This window comes from Sander lucioperca, chromosome 21 (genome assembly GCF_008315115.2).
Source record: "Sander lucioperca isolate FBNREF2018 chromosome 21, SLUC_FBN_1.2, whole genome shotgun sequence".
NCBI lineage: Eukaryota > Metazoa > Chordata > Actinopteri > Perciformes > Percidae > Sander > Sander lucioperca.
In genome coordinates, this window is record NC_050193.1 from 2499722 (window position 1) to 2515117 (window position 15396).

The window sequence follows — 15396 nt, forward strand, 5'->3', positions numbered from 1 at the left end:
TGCAAATAACTCACCTGAACACGAATCTGCTGAGGATGCTCCATCTGATGTTGCTCCAGTGGATGAAGCAGGACCCTCTGCTGAATCGCCGGTGAGTGAAGGGGATGACTTACCGGAACTGGAAATTGTCCCTGTACCTGAAAGTGACTTACCTGTAATGAAGAATGAGCCTGAAAAGGAAAAGGAATCTGAACAGGAGACGGATCACAGCCCGGATTCCAGGTCAGCGGAAAACGCTGAACCTGATGGAGAGGATGTTCCCAGACGTTCAGAAAGACACGGAGTCCCCCCGGAAAGACTACAGTACACTCGACCGGGAGGGCCATTGATATCTATTGTGCAGTCTCTGTTCCAAGGCTTGAGTTTAGCCTTCACCGATGCCTTACATGAGACTAGAGATACTGAACCCTACCTGGGGCCCTTTTCTTCTTCCAAAGTTGTATCTAAACAGCCACACCCATGCACGAGGATGTGCATGAATTTTAGGGGGGAAGGTGTAACCCAGAGGTAAAATGGGCAATAAATAGAATAAAAGTATAAATAAATGCTTTATGTTGAAAGGATCGCTTGTAAACATTGATATCATCCAATACGAGGGCATATTGTTATTGTGGCATTAGCCTATAAGTCTGAGTGTTACTACACCCTAGCCAATAGAGTGTTTAGACCTGCCTCTCAGCCGTTCGCGCTGGTGAGGGAGATCTGAAGTGACGCCAGTGTAGCTAAATCATCGTAGTGGTACATTAATTATAAATTTTAAGTATTGATATTCGATTCTGTGACTGTTGACTGTAACTAATTGTGTGAAACACTCGAGAGAGTCTAATCCAGAGGGCATGCTCAAGCTAATGTGCTTCCTCTTTGCACTGGTGAGTTGGTTATGTTCCGCTAGCCTATATGCTAATGTCCGCCATTGGGTGCCCATTGTTCTCAATGTAAACAGCTCTAGCAGCCTCGGCTGCTGCTAACTTGAAGCTAACAGCTAAAGTGTATTATCCTTGTTAAGTTACTAAAATGGATTTAACGATAAGACGGGATATTTTTACTGTGTTCCGGGCTACTATCGCTGGTGAGTGGAGTAGCTCCGTCAAGTTATATGTTTTGAAATTGTGTTTAACGTCGAGTTAACTTGCTGTATTAACGGTTGCGGCCTTGCGGCCCACTGGAACCCTGCTAATAGTCTGTTAGCGGCCTGTTGAGACACTAATACTAGTGAATGATAATGAGGTCTGACTTTCATGCATTTCATTCATTCATTTAGGGCTATTAAGCGTATTTTGAATGTATTTCTGTGTAATTGTGTTACATCTATGTATTGTTGTTATGCACCTTAGTGATAACTATGTATTATGGTTATGCACTTTATTTCAAAATGATAGTTATGATATATTGAGGAAAGTAATATGTTGTACAACTGAACTAGAAACATGATACTGTGATTAGCGATATTGAGTTCATTGATACCAGCCTTAGTCTATGACAGTAATGTCAACAGTGTTAGCTCTAAGGTAATTTTATGTTGACCTATTCCATATAGGTCAGGTTGTTTTAGGGAGATTCAGAGTTTGAGAGATTGCGGTCTGGTGGAGTCTAGACCGGCGTTGGAAATACTCAGAGACCTTGGTCACTGTGGTAATCCAATCTTTTGGCTTCAGCGAGCAAACCTATAATCTTCTGACCTGGCCCAATTCCAAACATCTAGATACCTTGAATATTTATAACTATCAGGGAAATTTGGTGGTTATCCATATAGAAGTGGCCAGCCATTGAGTAGCTGGTTACATACAGGAGAAGCTCTCAGGCAGTTTGGATTTCCATTAGCTGTTTAAGTTTAATTACTAATGTTAACTATCATTTTAGTGATCAATAATTAGCCTGTGCCTATGTTATCTCCTTACATATACCTACGCTCTCCGTCTCTGCTAGATTGGGAATGATTGAGATTTCTCTTGGCACAGCTACCAGAAGACTTCCAACTTTCAGACAGGTTGCTCACGTCACATCTACGTCTTCAAGCTCAGTTGGAGGCTGCTCAGTAACGCTCAGCCATCACCGGGAAAGAGACTTCTAATATCCTTCACTGGTCTCCGTCCAGAGACACGGGATCTGTTGGTCCACTTCTTTAACTGTCTATGCTATTTAATAGAAGCACTTTTCTGGTGCACCTGAACACACCTCCCTGTAAGACCACCACGCCCATGGACCACAGATGGGCTATTTAACGACGTGGGCGCTGGATGGGAAACTGATATCTGCGTTGGTCTTAAACTAGCAAAGACCCTTGGGTCGGTCTTTGTCCTGCGCTGCACCGGGTGCGAGATAGAGCCCTCGATGTATAGTCACTGACTGGCAGAGGTGGGACAAAGTCATTGTTATGCAAGTCACAAGTAAGTCTCAAGTCTTTGCCCTCGAGTCCCGAGTCAAGTCGAGTCAAAGATGAGGCAAGTCCCGAGTCGAGTCACAAGTCAAAGCCAAGAAGTCTCAAGTCGAGTCCAAAGTCCTACCATTTTAGTTTCGAGTCATTTCAAGTCCTCTTACCACAGAAATAAAATTTATACAAATCATGTATGTCTGTAAGATTTGTATTTATTTAAACCTCTTTTTATACAATGACATTAATCAAATACAGTAAAAAACAGAAAATTTAATTTTCACAAACAATGCTTGTATTTCGACAGCATATTGCACTAGAACAATGCACAGCAACTTCAGTCCTGTATTGTATTGACCTCATTGCAAAACAGTTTAACTTTCAAATAGACATGGGTCCTTTTAGCCTGAACTTTTTTAAACATGTCATCAATAAAATCCTCACTCCTCAAAATGATCACTTCTGAAAAACTGGACCAACCTGATAATATAATTGGAATGACTCCATAGAGACTTGTGTGTGTGTGTGTGTGTGTGTGTGTGTGTGTGTGTGTGTGTGTGTGTGTGTGTGTGTGAGTGTGTGAGTGAGTGAGTGAGTGAGTGAGTGAGTGAGTGAGTGAGTGAGCTGTGTGGACAGGTGATGAGCAGAGAGTGAGTGAGTGAGTGAGTGAACTGTGTGGACAGGTGATGAGCAGAGAGTGAGTGAGTGAGTGAGTGAGCGAGCTGTGTGGATAGGTGATGAGCAGAGAGTGAGTGTGTGTGCGCATGCGTGCTGTGGACAGGTGGAGGGAGGCCCCTATACTGCATTGCATTTGCAAAAGATCAAATTGGCCAAAAGTCTGTCAGTATTTGTGCACGATGGGGACGCAGAATGATGCCACCATGGCTGAAAACTCGCTCCACTGGAGCACTAGAAGCAGGCACTGCCAAGACTCGGATGGCTACTTGAAAGAGTGAAGGAAGAGTCTTACTGTTCAGTGCCCAGAACAAAAGGGCATTTTCTTTCCTTCTGCCATGTCAATGTAGTGACTTAGCTGTACTGCTGGTGGGGTCCCAACATCCATTTTCTGCCTCTTATGGTATGCAGCAAACAGCCCTTCTCCTTCCATGTCCTCTAGTTCTTCTTCAGCAGGCACCGGCACAGGCACAGGTTGCTCCGTCTCTGCAGCATCTTGCAGGATCAATTCTAAAAAAAAACGTCACAACAGCAGAAAAAAAAGAGCCCTTATTACCATTACTGATGTTGATGATACTGTGCAAGACTGAAAATTATTATTATTGTTAAAGTCAGATTAATATCACATTAGATCCTAGATCAGATTAAGATCAAATTATTTTACATTGCATTTAAGTTGCATTGCAAGTCAATAATATTTACCTTTAACTCGTTGTGCCACCTCTGCCTTGATGTTACGGTTGACCAGAACATGGGGCTCAATCCACAGCAGACAAAAGGCTGGATCCAAGGCAGCTGCTTTCAGGTAGACTGTGTCTGAAAAGGGGGCAGTGATCCCTTCTTGAGACTGGGCCATTTTCACATTAACGAAGATCCCAAGAAATCTTTTTTTCAGGGATGCCTGCAGACCTCTGACCAGGCCGCTCAGGAAACGAACTTGAGGCTTCAGCTTCTCAAGATGGTGATTGAGGGACAAGACGGATGGAACAACTGCACTGATTGTAATGACTTTCTCCCCCTGTGTCAAATCAGTTGCTTCTCCGAACGGTTTCAAGATGTCCGCCAACTCCTTCAGCAGATTCCACTCTCGTGGTGTGAATGACAGTTCTTTATGCCCGGCCTTCTCAAGAACTGCGCAGAGCTTTTGCTGATCACAATGAAGGACTGCTTTCACCTGCCGCAGTGTGGAATTCCACCTCGTGCTCGCTGCAGCAGGGATGCCTCTGTGCTCCCCAAATTCACCATTGAAGATGTCTTTAAACGTTGTGCTTGTGTGGAGCAGGGAGCTAAGTGTTGATAACTTGGAGAGAGAAGGACATGCCGCTTTTGTTTCTTTCAAAATGTCTCCCACAACCAGCTGCAATGTACGGTGGCCGACAGGGGCAAACGCCCTGCAACTTAAGAAAACACACGCAAATAGACAAAACACAAGCAAATTAAGAAAACAACTTCATTAATTTGACAACACATGTGCAGCATTCAGCAAACGCGCTGCAAATACCACAACACAACCAAATACATAAACGCACTGCAAATACCACAACACAACCAAATACATAAACGCACTGCAAATACCACAACACAACCAAATACATAAACGCACTGCAAATACCACAACACAACCAAATACATAAACGCACTGCAAATACACACAACACAACCAAATACATAAACACACTGCAAATACACACAACACAACCAAATACATAAACGCACTGCAAATACCACAACACAACCAAATACATAAACGCGCTGCAAATATGAAACGATGCAAAAAGAAAAGCACGCAAACCCCGAAAAAAGAAGCGATGCAAAAAGAAAAACAACTTCATTAATTTGACAACACATGCACAGCATTCAGCAAACGCAATGCAAATATCACAACACAACCAAATACATAAACACACTGCAAATATCACAACACAACCAAATACATAAACGCACTGCAAATACACACAACACAACCAAATACATAAACACACTGCAAATATCACAACACAACCAAATACATAAACACACTGCAAATACCACAACACAACCAAATACATAAATGCACTGCAAATACACACAACACAACCAAATACATAAACACACTGCAAATACACACAACACAACCAAATACATAAACGCACTGCAAATACCACAACACAACCAAATACATAAACACACTGCAAATACCACAACACAACCAAATACATAAACGCACTGCAAATACACACAACACAACCAAATACATAAACACACTGCAAATACCACAACACAACCAAATACATAAACACACTGCAAATACACACAACACAACCAAATACATAAACGCACTGCAAATACCACAACACAACCAAATACATAAACGCACTGCAAATACCACAACACAACCAAATACATAAACGCACTGCAAATACCACAACACAACCAAATACATAAACACACTGCAAATACCACAACACAACCAAATACATAAACGCGCTGCAAATACCACAACACAACCAAATACATAAACGCGCTGCAAATACCACAACACAACCAAATACATAAACGCACTGCAAATACCACAACACAACCAAATACATAAACGCGCTGCAAATACCACAACACAACCAAATACATAAACACACTGCAAATACCACAACACAACCAAATACATAAACGCGCTGCAAATACCACAACACAACCAAATACATAAACACACTGCAAATACCACAACACAACCAAATACATAAACACACTGCAAATACCACAACACAACCAAATACATAAACGCACTGCAAATACACACAACACAACCAAATACATAAACGCGCTGCAAATACCACAACACAACCAAATACATAAACACACTGCCAATACACACAACACAACCAAATACATAAACGCGCTGCAAATACACACAACACAACCAAATACATAAACGCACTGCAAATACACACAACACAACCAAATACATAAACGCGCTGCAAATACCACAACACAACCAAATACATAAACGCGCTGCAAATACCACAACACAACCAAATACATAAACACACTGCAAATACCACAACACAACCAAATACATAAACACACTGCAAATACCACAACACAACCAAATACATAAACGCACTGCAAATACACACAACACAACCAAATACATAAACGCACTGCAAATACCACAACACAACCAAATACATAAACGCGCTGCAAATACCACAACACAACCAAATACATAAACACACTGCAAATACCACAACACAACCAAATACATAAACACACTGCAAATACCACAACACAACCAAATACATAAACGCACTGCAAATACACACAACACAACCAAATACATAAACGCGCTGCAAATACCACAACACAACCAAATACATAAACACACTGCCAATACACACAACACAACCAAATACATAAACGCGCTGCAAATACACACAACACAACCAAATACATAAACGCACTGCAAATACACACAACACAACCAAATACATAAACGCGCTGCAAATACCACAACACAACCAAATACATAAACGCGCTGCAAATACCACAACACAACCAAATACATAAACACACTGCAAATACCACAACACAACCAAATACATAAACACACTGCAAATACCACAACACAACCAAATACATAAACGCACTGCAAATACACACAACACAACCAAATACATAAACGCGCTGCAAATACCACAACACAACCAAATACATAAACACACTGCAAATACCACAACACATCCAAATACATAAACACACTGCAAATACACACAACACAACCAAATATATAAACGCGCTGCAAATACCACAACACAACCAAATACATAAACGCGCTGCAAATACCACAACACAACCAAATACATAAACACACTGCAAATACCACAACATAACCAAATACATAAACGCACTGCAAATACCACAACACAACCAAATACATAAACGCGCTGCAAATACACACAACACAACCAAATACATAAACACACTGCAAATACCACAACACAACCAAATACATAAACGCACTGCAAATACCACAACACAACCAAATACATAAACACACTGCAAATACACACAACACAACCAAATATATAAACGCGCTGCAAATACCACAACACAACCAAATACATAAACACACTGCCAATACACACAACACAACCAAATACATAAACGCGCTGCAAATACACACAACACAACCAAATACATAAACACACTGCAAATACACACAACACAACCAAATACATAAACGCGCTGCAAATACCACAACACAACCAAATACATAAACGCGCTGCAAATACCACAACACAACCAAATACATAAACACACTGCAAATACCACAACACAACCAAATACATAAACGCACTGCAAATACCACAACACAACCAAATACATAAACGCACTGCAAATACACACAACACAACCAAATACATAAACGCGCTGCAAATACCACAACACAACCAAATACATAAACACACTGCAAATACCACAACACAACCAAATACATAAACACACTGCAAATACACACAACACAACCAAATATATAAACGCGCTGCAAATACCACAACACAACCAAATACATAAATGCGCTGCAAATACACACAACACAACCAAATACATAAACGCGCTGCAAATACCACAACACAACCAAATACATAAACGCGCTGCAAATACCACAACACAACCAAATACATAAATGCGCTGCAAATACACACAACACAACCAAATACATAAACGCGCTGCAAATACCACAACACAACCAAATACATAAACACACTGCAAATACCACAACACAACCAAATACATAAACACACTGCAAATACACACAACACAACCAAATATATAAACGCGCTGCAAATACCACAACACAACCAAATACATAAACGCGCTGCAAATACCACAACACAACCAAATACATAAACACACTGCAAATACCACAACACATCCAAATACATAAACACACTGCAAATACACACAACACAACCAAATATATAAACGCGCTGCAAATACCACAACACAACCAAATACATAAACGCGCTGCAAATACCACAACACAACCAAATACATAAACACACTGCAAATACCACAACATAACCAAATACATAAACGCACTGCAAATACCACAACACAACCAAATACATAAACGCGCTGCAAATACACACAACACAACCAAATACATAAACACACTGCAAATACCACAACACAACCAAATACATAAACGCACTGCAAATACCACAACACAACCAAATACATAAACACACTGCAAATACACACAACACAACCAAATATATAAACGCGCTGCAAATACCACAACACAACCAAATACATAAACACACTGCCAATACACACAACACAACCAAATACATAAACGCGCTGCAAATACACACAACACAACCAAATACATAAACACACTGCAAATACACACAACACAACCAAATACATAAACGCGCTGCAAATACCACAACACAACCAAATACATAAACGCGCTGCAAATACCACAACACAACCAAATACATAAACACACTGCAAATACCACAACACAACCAAATACATAAACGCACTGCAAATACCACAACACAACCAAATACATAAACGCACTGCAAATACACACAACACAACCAAATACATAAACGCGCTGCAAATACCACAACACAACCAAATACATAAACACACTGCAAATACCACAACACAACCAAATACATAAACACACTGCAAATACACACAACACAACCAAATATATAAACGCGCTGCAAATACCACAACACAACCAAATACATAAATGCGCTGCAAATACACACAACACAACCAAATACATAAACGCGCTGCAAATACCACAACACAACCAAATACATAAACGCGCTGCAAATACCACAACACAACCAAATACATAAATGCGCTGCAAATACACACAACACAACCAAATACATAAACGCGCTGCAAATACCACAACACAACCAAATACATAAACACACTGCAAATACCACAACACAACCAAATACATAAACACACTGCAAATACACACAACACAACCAAATATATAAACGCGCTGCAAATACCACAACACAACCAAATACATAAACGCGCTGCAAATACCACAACACAACCAAATACATAAACACACTGCAAATACCACAACATAACCAAATACATAAACGCACTGCAAATACCACAACACAACCAAATACATAAACGCGCTGCAAATACACACAACACAACCAAATACATAAACACACTGCAAAAATGAAACAATGCAAAAAGAAAAGCACACAAACCCAGAAAACAAATGCAACAAAAATACGCAGCATCCAGATTACACAACGGAAGTTCTCTAGACCTCTAGAGGGAGCAGCTAGTGGAACAGCTGGATTTTCGACCTCACGGGGAGAGAGGGAGGGAGAGAGAGAGAGAGAGAGAGAGAGAGAGAGAGAGAGAGAGAGAGAGAGAGAAACTGCATAGACTGTAAATATTAAATCTATGTTTGAGATCTGTTTTCTCTGGTTTGGTGGGTGTGTCTCGGCTCAGGTCAGCTGATACTCAATCAGCAGAGACGTCTGTAAACTCGTGGTGATAAAACATTTAAAACTGCATCAGCGTTTAACGTTGACGTTTGTTTAAGCCACATGAGAGGGTTTAATTTCGAGGTCCGAAATTACTGAAGTGTCGGCCTCCTCAAGTGTAATATTGTGATTATACAACAACGGTTACCAACAAAATAAGTGATCAATCTGTATTCATATTGTGGAGCAATTCGCTCTTGAAATACAAAAAACAGACAGGATTTCTAGTCCCTCCCTGTTTAGTAAACCAGCCAATTTACCGTGGGATTTATCAAACTGAATAAATCCCGCTCGCACATATAAACACAAAACTGCTTTGCTAACTCCATCGTGTTGTAAGTAAGACATCTTCTGAAAAAGTTATTGTATTTATTAGTATGATTGCCGTACTGTTTAGTTCACAAACATCCAACACACCAAAGTACAAACACATAGCGGACCAGACGCCAGCTTTTATTTTGAAAAGCTGAAGCTCGGGGACAGCACCAGCCGGGAGGGCATGAGACGGGAGCATAGACTGTATATTAATAATATGTTATTAATAATAATAATAATAATAATAATAATAATAATAATAATAATAATATAAATTTAATATCGGTTAATAACGGTCGAAAATCCAGCTGTTCCACTAGCTGCTCCCTCTAGAGGTCTGGAGAACTTCCGTTGTGTAATCTGGATGCTGCGTTCTTTTGTTGCATTTGTTTTCTGGGTTTGTGTGCTTTTCTTTTTGCATCGTTTCATATTTGCAGTGTGTTTATGTATTTGGTTGTGTTGTGTGTATTTGCAGCACGTTTATGTATTTGGTTGTGTTGTGATATTTGCATTGCGTTTGCTGAATGCCGCGCATGTGTTGTCAAATTAATGAAGTTGTTTTTCTTTTTGCATCGCTTCTTTTTTCGGGGTTTGCGTGCTTTTCTTTTTGCATCGTTTTTTATTGTATTTGGTTGTGTTGTGTGTATTTGCAGTGCGTTTATCTATTTGGTTGTGTTGTGTGTATTTGCAGTGCGTTTGCTGAATGCTGCGCATGTGTTGTCAAATTAATGAAGTTGTTTTCTTAATTTGCTTGTGTTTTATCTATTTGCGTGTGTTTTCTTAAGTTGCAGGGCGTTTGCCCCTGTCGGCCACCGTAGCAATGTGTGTGCAAAACACTGCAGGCGCTGTTTCTTTGCCATAGCAGCATCGACAGTTTGCTGGTCTTCTAGGGTTAAGTCATGCCATAGCTCAGGATCATCAAGATTATCTCCAGCATAATCATCTTCCTCCTGTTCACTGGGGAAGCAGACCGTAAATGCCTTGCGCATGTTAGCAGCATTGTCACTAATGATATAGTCCAATTTAGCTTTGATGTTGTATTCATCACATATTGCCTCAAATTGGTCACAGATGCGCTCCGCTGTGTGAGAGCCTTTAAAGCGGTTGCAGGCCAAGAGATTAGACTTTAGCTGTACCCTCTCTGCATCTCTCTCCATCCAGTGCACAGTGACACCAAGGAATCCCCTCATCTTTCGATCAGACCAAATGTCCACAGTGACTGAAACATGGTCAGTGTTGCTCAGTTGAGTTTTTAACTTTGAACGTCTCTCCTCAGCAAGGCTCTCTGTTTTTGTGGTCATCGTTTGGCGACAGACTGGGGTATACTTGCTGTCCAGCACAGCCAGAAAGTGACGAAAGCTCTTATTTTCCACAATAGACAGAGGAAAATTGCAATCAATAATCAAGTCAGACAGTATCGAATTGGAGATGGCCTTCTGCTGTGGGTGGCTCATGCTGTAACGCCCTACACGAGTGTCCAGGAATTGTGAGATTGAAGGCTGTTGTGATTCATCTACGATGCTTTTGTTCATCTGGTATTCTTCATACCTGTAACAGAGAAGAATATGAAACAGATGTCAGAAAATCCCTTATAGCCACACATGTTGTATTTGAAACTACTCTTTACTCATATCAATGTTGTTGTGTTAATATTCGTTGTCTATTGTACACTACGGTATACGATAATACATTTCAGTTTCAGTGTATGCAATATTAAGAATATTTTCACTGCTTCAAAAGTCATAAGAAAGCCCTTTCTCTCAAGAAACTGAAGTCATATGCTTTATAGCAGTGGTTTTCAAAGTGGGGACGGGGACCCCTGGGTGCCGCGAGGGGGTGCTAGGGGGGCCATGGCAAGTTGGCATGAAAAGTATAGCAAAACAAAATAATTGAATAAATTAAATAACTAAAGTAAACCAAATTAAACCAAAAATAAGCTAAACAATATTCCCATTAGTTAAGAACTGCACTATAATAATCTATTGCATCTCTGAACATTACTACTATAATCATTATTTTATTTTATTACATGGCTTGGTTGAATTCCAATGTAGAATGCGGTCTGTTATTTCTTGATAACAGACCGCTGCGAAGTATAACAGACCGTTGCCATGAAAAACAGAGCGTTGCTATGGACGCAGTTCGGTTTAGCGGAAGCAATACAATCGTTTTTAAATCAATAAACTCCTTTTTAAATCAATATTTTGTGTCAAAGTAATGATTTATTTGGTAGGTAGCCATGTAATAAGCGGGATAATGTATAGCGAGGCGGCAGTTATAGCGAATACAACCCCTGATATGAAAAGGGAAGGCTAATGGTGGATCTACTGTGACTGTGTTATGGTAACGTTACTTTAAAACGGACGTTGACATGATGTTGGCGAGGTTTTCCATCTGAGTGTGCTACACTCATGTACCTCATATAATCAGGGTTCAAAAATCCCTATTTTTGTAAGCATGAACCAGCAAGGGAGACGTGCGTTTACTGTGTCGTTGAGACAGTAAATATGCAGCAGCTAGTATGTTACGGTACATACATCCGATAAGGTGCTTAGCATTCGTTCAAAACTTACCTTTCTTTGTGCAACTTCAGGTGTCGAACAAAGTTGGACGTTGTGGCAGCTCCGTCTGTAATCTTCGACCCGCATGTTTTGCAAATTGCAACTCTTTTTTTGTCGACTACCTCGTAATTTTTATAGCCAGACGAAACTATCTTCGGTATCATTTTGCCAACTGGCACGTTGTTGCTTGTGCTTCATTGGTTGTCTTGCAGTGTGCCTGCTTAGATGCTGTCGAATCAAAACAACGTGGGACTACAGTGATTGGATGTCGTGCAGGCAGCGCGCGTGCTCTCTGCATGCATACAGGTGGTGCACATTTTTTTCACAGATGCAGATAAACTGAGAGCGGCGCGGCCGTGTGAACATTTTCTTCCCCAGTTTTCATGGGAAGTAGCAAGTCTTCTCGAGTCAAAAGGCGCAAGTCCAAGTGAAGTCACGAGTCATTGATGTTAAAGTCCAAGTCGAGTTGCAAGTCTTTGTACATTTTGTCGAGTCAAGTCTGAAGTCATCAAATTCATGACTCGAGTCTGACTCGAGTCCAAGTCACATGACTCGAGTCCACACCTCTGCTGACTGGAATCCTCTTCAGCAGCTGATCTGAAGTCTGTAACCTGTTCGCAGTGAAAGAAGAATGCAGAGCCTCAAGGAAGCAATAACCCACTTTAAAGATACTTCATTACAGGAAAAGAACTGCATTTAACCCTAGTTAATGCAAAGCTTCAATGAAAGTAGAAACAGTGTTCTAAGATAATTTACATGAAAACGTTCACTGTTTGTGTGTTGCAGCGTTCCACAGAAAACTACAACCTCCATCTTTGATCTGATCCTGAAAACAAGAAGATGGGTGATGCGGAGAGCAGAATGGAGAGGGAGAAGGAAGAACTGGATTCAGGAAGCAAATCAAAGACGCTCCAGATCTGAGAGTCAACGAGAGCATTGTGATGTTCACCGGTCTTTGGTCTTCACACACTCTGAGACAACACTACGACAAGATCATATTACATTACACGAGAAGAGGAAAAGGGAGGCAGGCCTGTATGCTGCAGGCTTGTTTCTTTACTGGTGCAGCTGGTCAGTGAGGGGGGGGGGGTTTTCACACAGACTGCAGCATCACCATCACTCTGAACAGTCATCAGAACATCTCCAGCAGACAGAAACTAAACTGGAGCTGAGAGCACGTCTGGACATCTGAGGTAAAGACTTTACTGTCTGAAGGTTAGTGATGATCAGTCACTGATCTGTTGATCAAGAACAGCTGGAATCATCTTCTGCAGCTGATCTGTAGTCTAGAATCTGTTTGATATGATAGCATGCTAACAGACTGAGGCTAAAGCTAACAGACCGAGGCTAAAGCTAACAGACCCCAGGCCATGATATCATGCTAACCATTTTAATGTTTACTTTACATCATGTACTGTACATCCATATCATTTATTTTAATAACATTATCAGGGGCATTTCAGGCATGTGAATATGGAGGAAATATGTATTCATAATTCAAATTGAAAGTCCAAAGAGAAAACGAAGCAAGATCAAATTAAAAATATTATTGGATTTAACATTTGGCTTTTCCATTTCAATTTAACATTGGCTTTTCATCTGGACTTGACACATGTCAATGTAAATGACGAGGCGTGGCCCAAAGGCTGGTGGGGGGGTCTGAAACGAAAGGGGTGCAGAGGCACCTTATAGACAGCAGGGGGAGCTGACTGCTGGGGAGCTCACTGACTGAGTGGAGGAGCATCTGTCTGCAGCTTGGCCACCAGGCGGGCTTGGCCTCTTGTTTCACATTAGATGATAGAAACTGATGATGTAGGCAGTGAGTGTTCATGTAGTTACTGTAATTGAGTCCGTGTTAGTGAGGACTACATAAGAACTGTATTTAAAGCTGATTTTGTAAAACTGCCCATATTTAAACTCTACACAGTTAATTTCTTGCATAAAAAGTCTCAGAAGTGGTGAAATAGCAGACGAAAATTGAAAATGGAAAAGCCAAATGTTAAATTGAAAAGATAAATCATTTCAGTGTCCTTTTTCTTTTTTAGATTAAATTATGGCATGATTTTTCCTAGTAGCTAAGTAAAATAATAATATTTTTAATTTGATTTTGCTTCATTTTCTCTTTGGACTTTCAATTTGTATTATGAATACATATTTCCTCCACATGTGAATAGTTTCCTTCTTAGTCCCTCTCAGATAGTCCAGTTATTTGTTGGCATCACAAGTATTTAGGTCCATTTTCTCCAGTTGGATGAACATGTTCACTGTATGTCAGTTTTGTGTGTTGCAGCGTTACACAGAGAACAACAACCTCCATCTTTGATCTGATCCTAAAAACAAGAAGATGGGTAATGTGAACAGCAGTCTGGAGGAGGAGTGTAAAGAAATGGAAGATTTTTTGAAACGACTCAACGACGGAAAGGCTCCAGATCTGAGAGTCAACACAACCATTGTGATGTTCACAGGTCTTAAGTCTTCAGACAATCTGAGAGAACACTATGACAAGAGGAAAAGGGAGGCGGGCGGCTCCGCTAATGACTTGATCAAACTGCATGCTGCAGACTGGACCAAAAACCTGGCGGATAAACTGGCCGACTTGGAGTCAACGCCTGCATGGGCGGGGCTCGGAGCGCTGGTCATCGCCGTCCTCATCGACTTGGCTTCCTTGAGTCCGCCTGAGGAGAGCACGAAGGACGCTCTGCGGAGCGTGTTTGCCGAGGAGAAGGCCTCCGAGGTCTGGGATCAGATCGACGAGTGCCTGAAGAGATGCATGATGCACATCAACAACGACCACGAACTGGTGACTGACATCAGACGGATCGAGGGCCAGCTGAGCTTCGCCCTCACCAAGCTGAAGAACTCCATGGTGAGGGACGGCCACATGTCGTCTCAGGCTCTGAAGGCCTGGGTGAACGGGGCAGCCTTCCACATCCAGATGTTGATTCACCTG

At 41.0% G+C, this 15396-nt stretch overlaps 3 protein-coding genes across 3 annotated transcripts in view; 1 reads left to right on the forward strand and 2 right to left on the reverse strand.

Moving 5' to 3' along the window:
* LOC116062299 (cephalotoxin-like protein) overlaps positions 1-15396 on the reverse strand; it is a 1100540-nt gene that overhangs the window by 872368 nt on the left and 212776 nt on the right. The gene's annotated exons all lie outside the window — the stretch shown is intronic.
* LOC118494171 lies at positions 3345-11075 on the reverse strand. Its single transcript, XM_035997041.1, has 3 exons — positions 10789-11075; positions 3749-4332; positions 3345-3556 (listed from the first exon to the last, which is right to left on the reverse strand). Exons 1-3 carry the CDS (start codon positions 11073-11075, stop codon positions 3345-3347), a joined length of 1083 nt encoding a protein of 360 aa, XP_035852934.1.
* LOC116050011 overlaps positions 13496-15396 on the forward strand; it is a 2247-nt gene continuing 346 nt past the window's right edge. Inside the window, exons 1-2 of the mRNA XM_031300075.2 lie at positions 13496-13639; positions 14737-15396. The exon at positions 14737-15396 is cut by the window's right edge and continues 346 nt beyond it. Of these exons, the coding sequence (XP_031155935.1) occupies positions 14791-15396 (606 nt within the window). The 5' untranslated portion in view covers positions 13496-13639; positions 14737-14790. The remainder of the gene's footprint in view (positions 13640-14736) is intronic.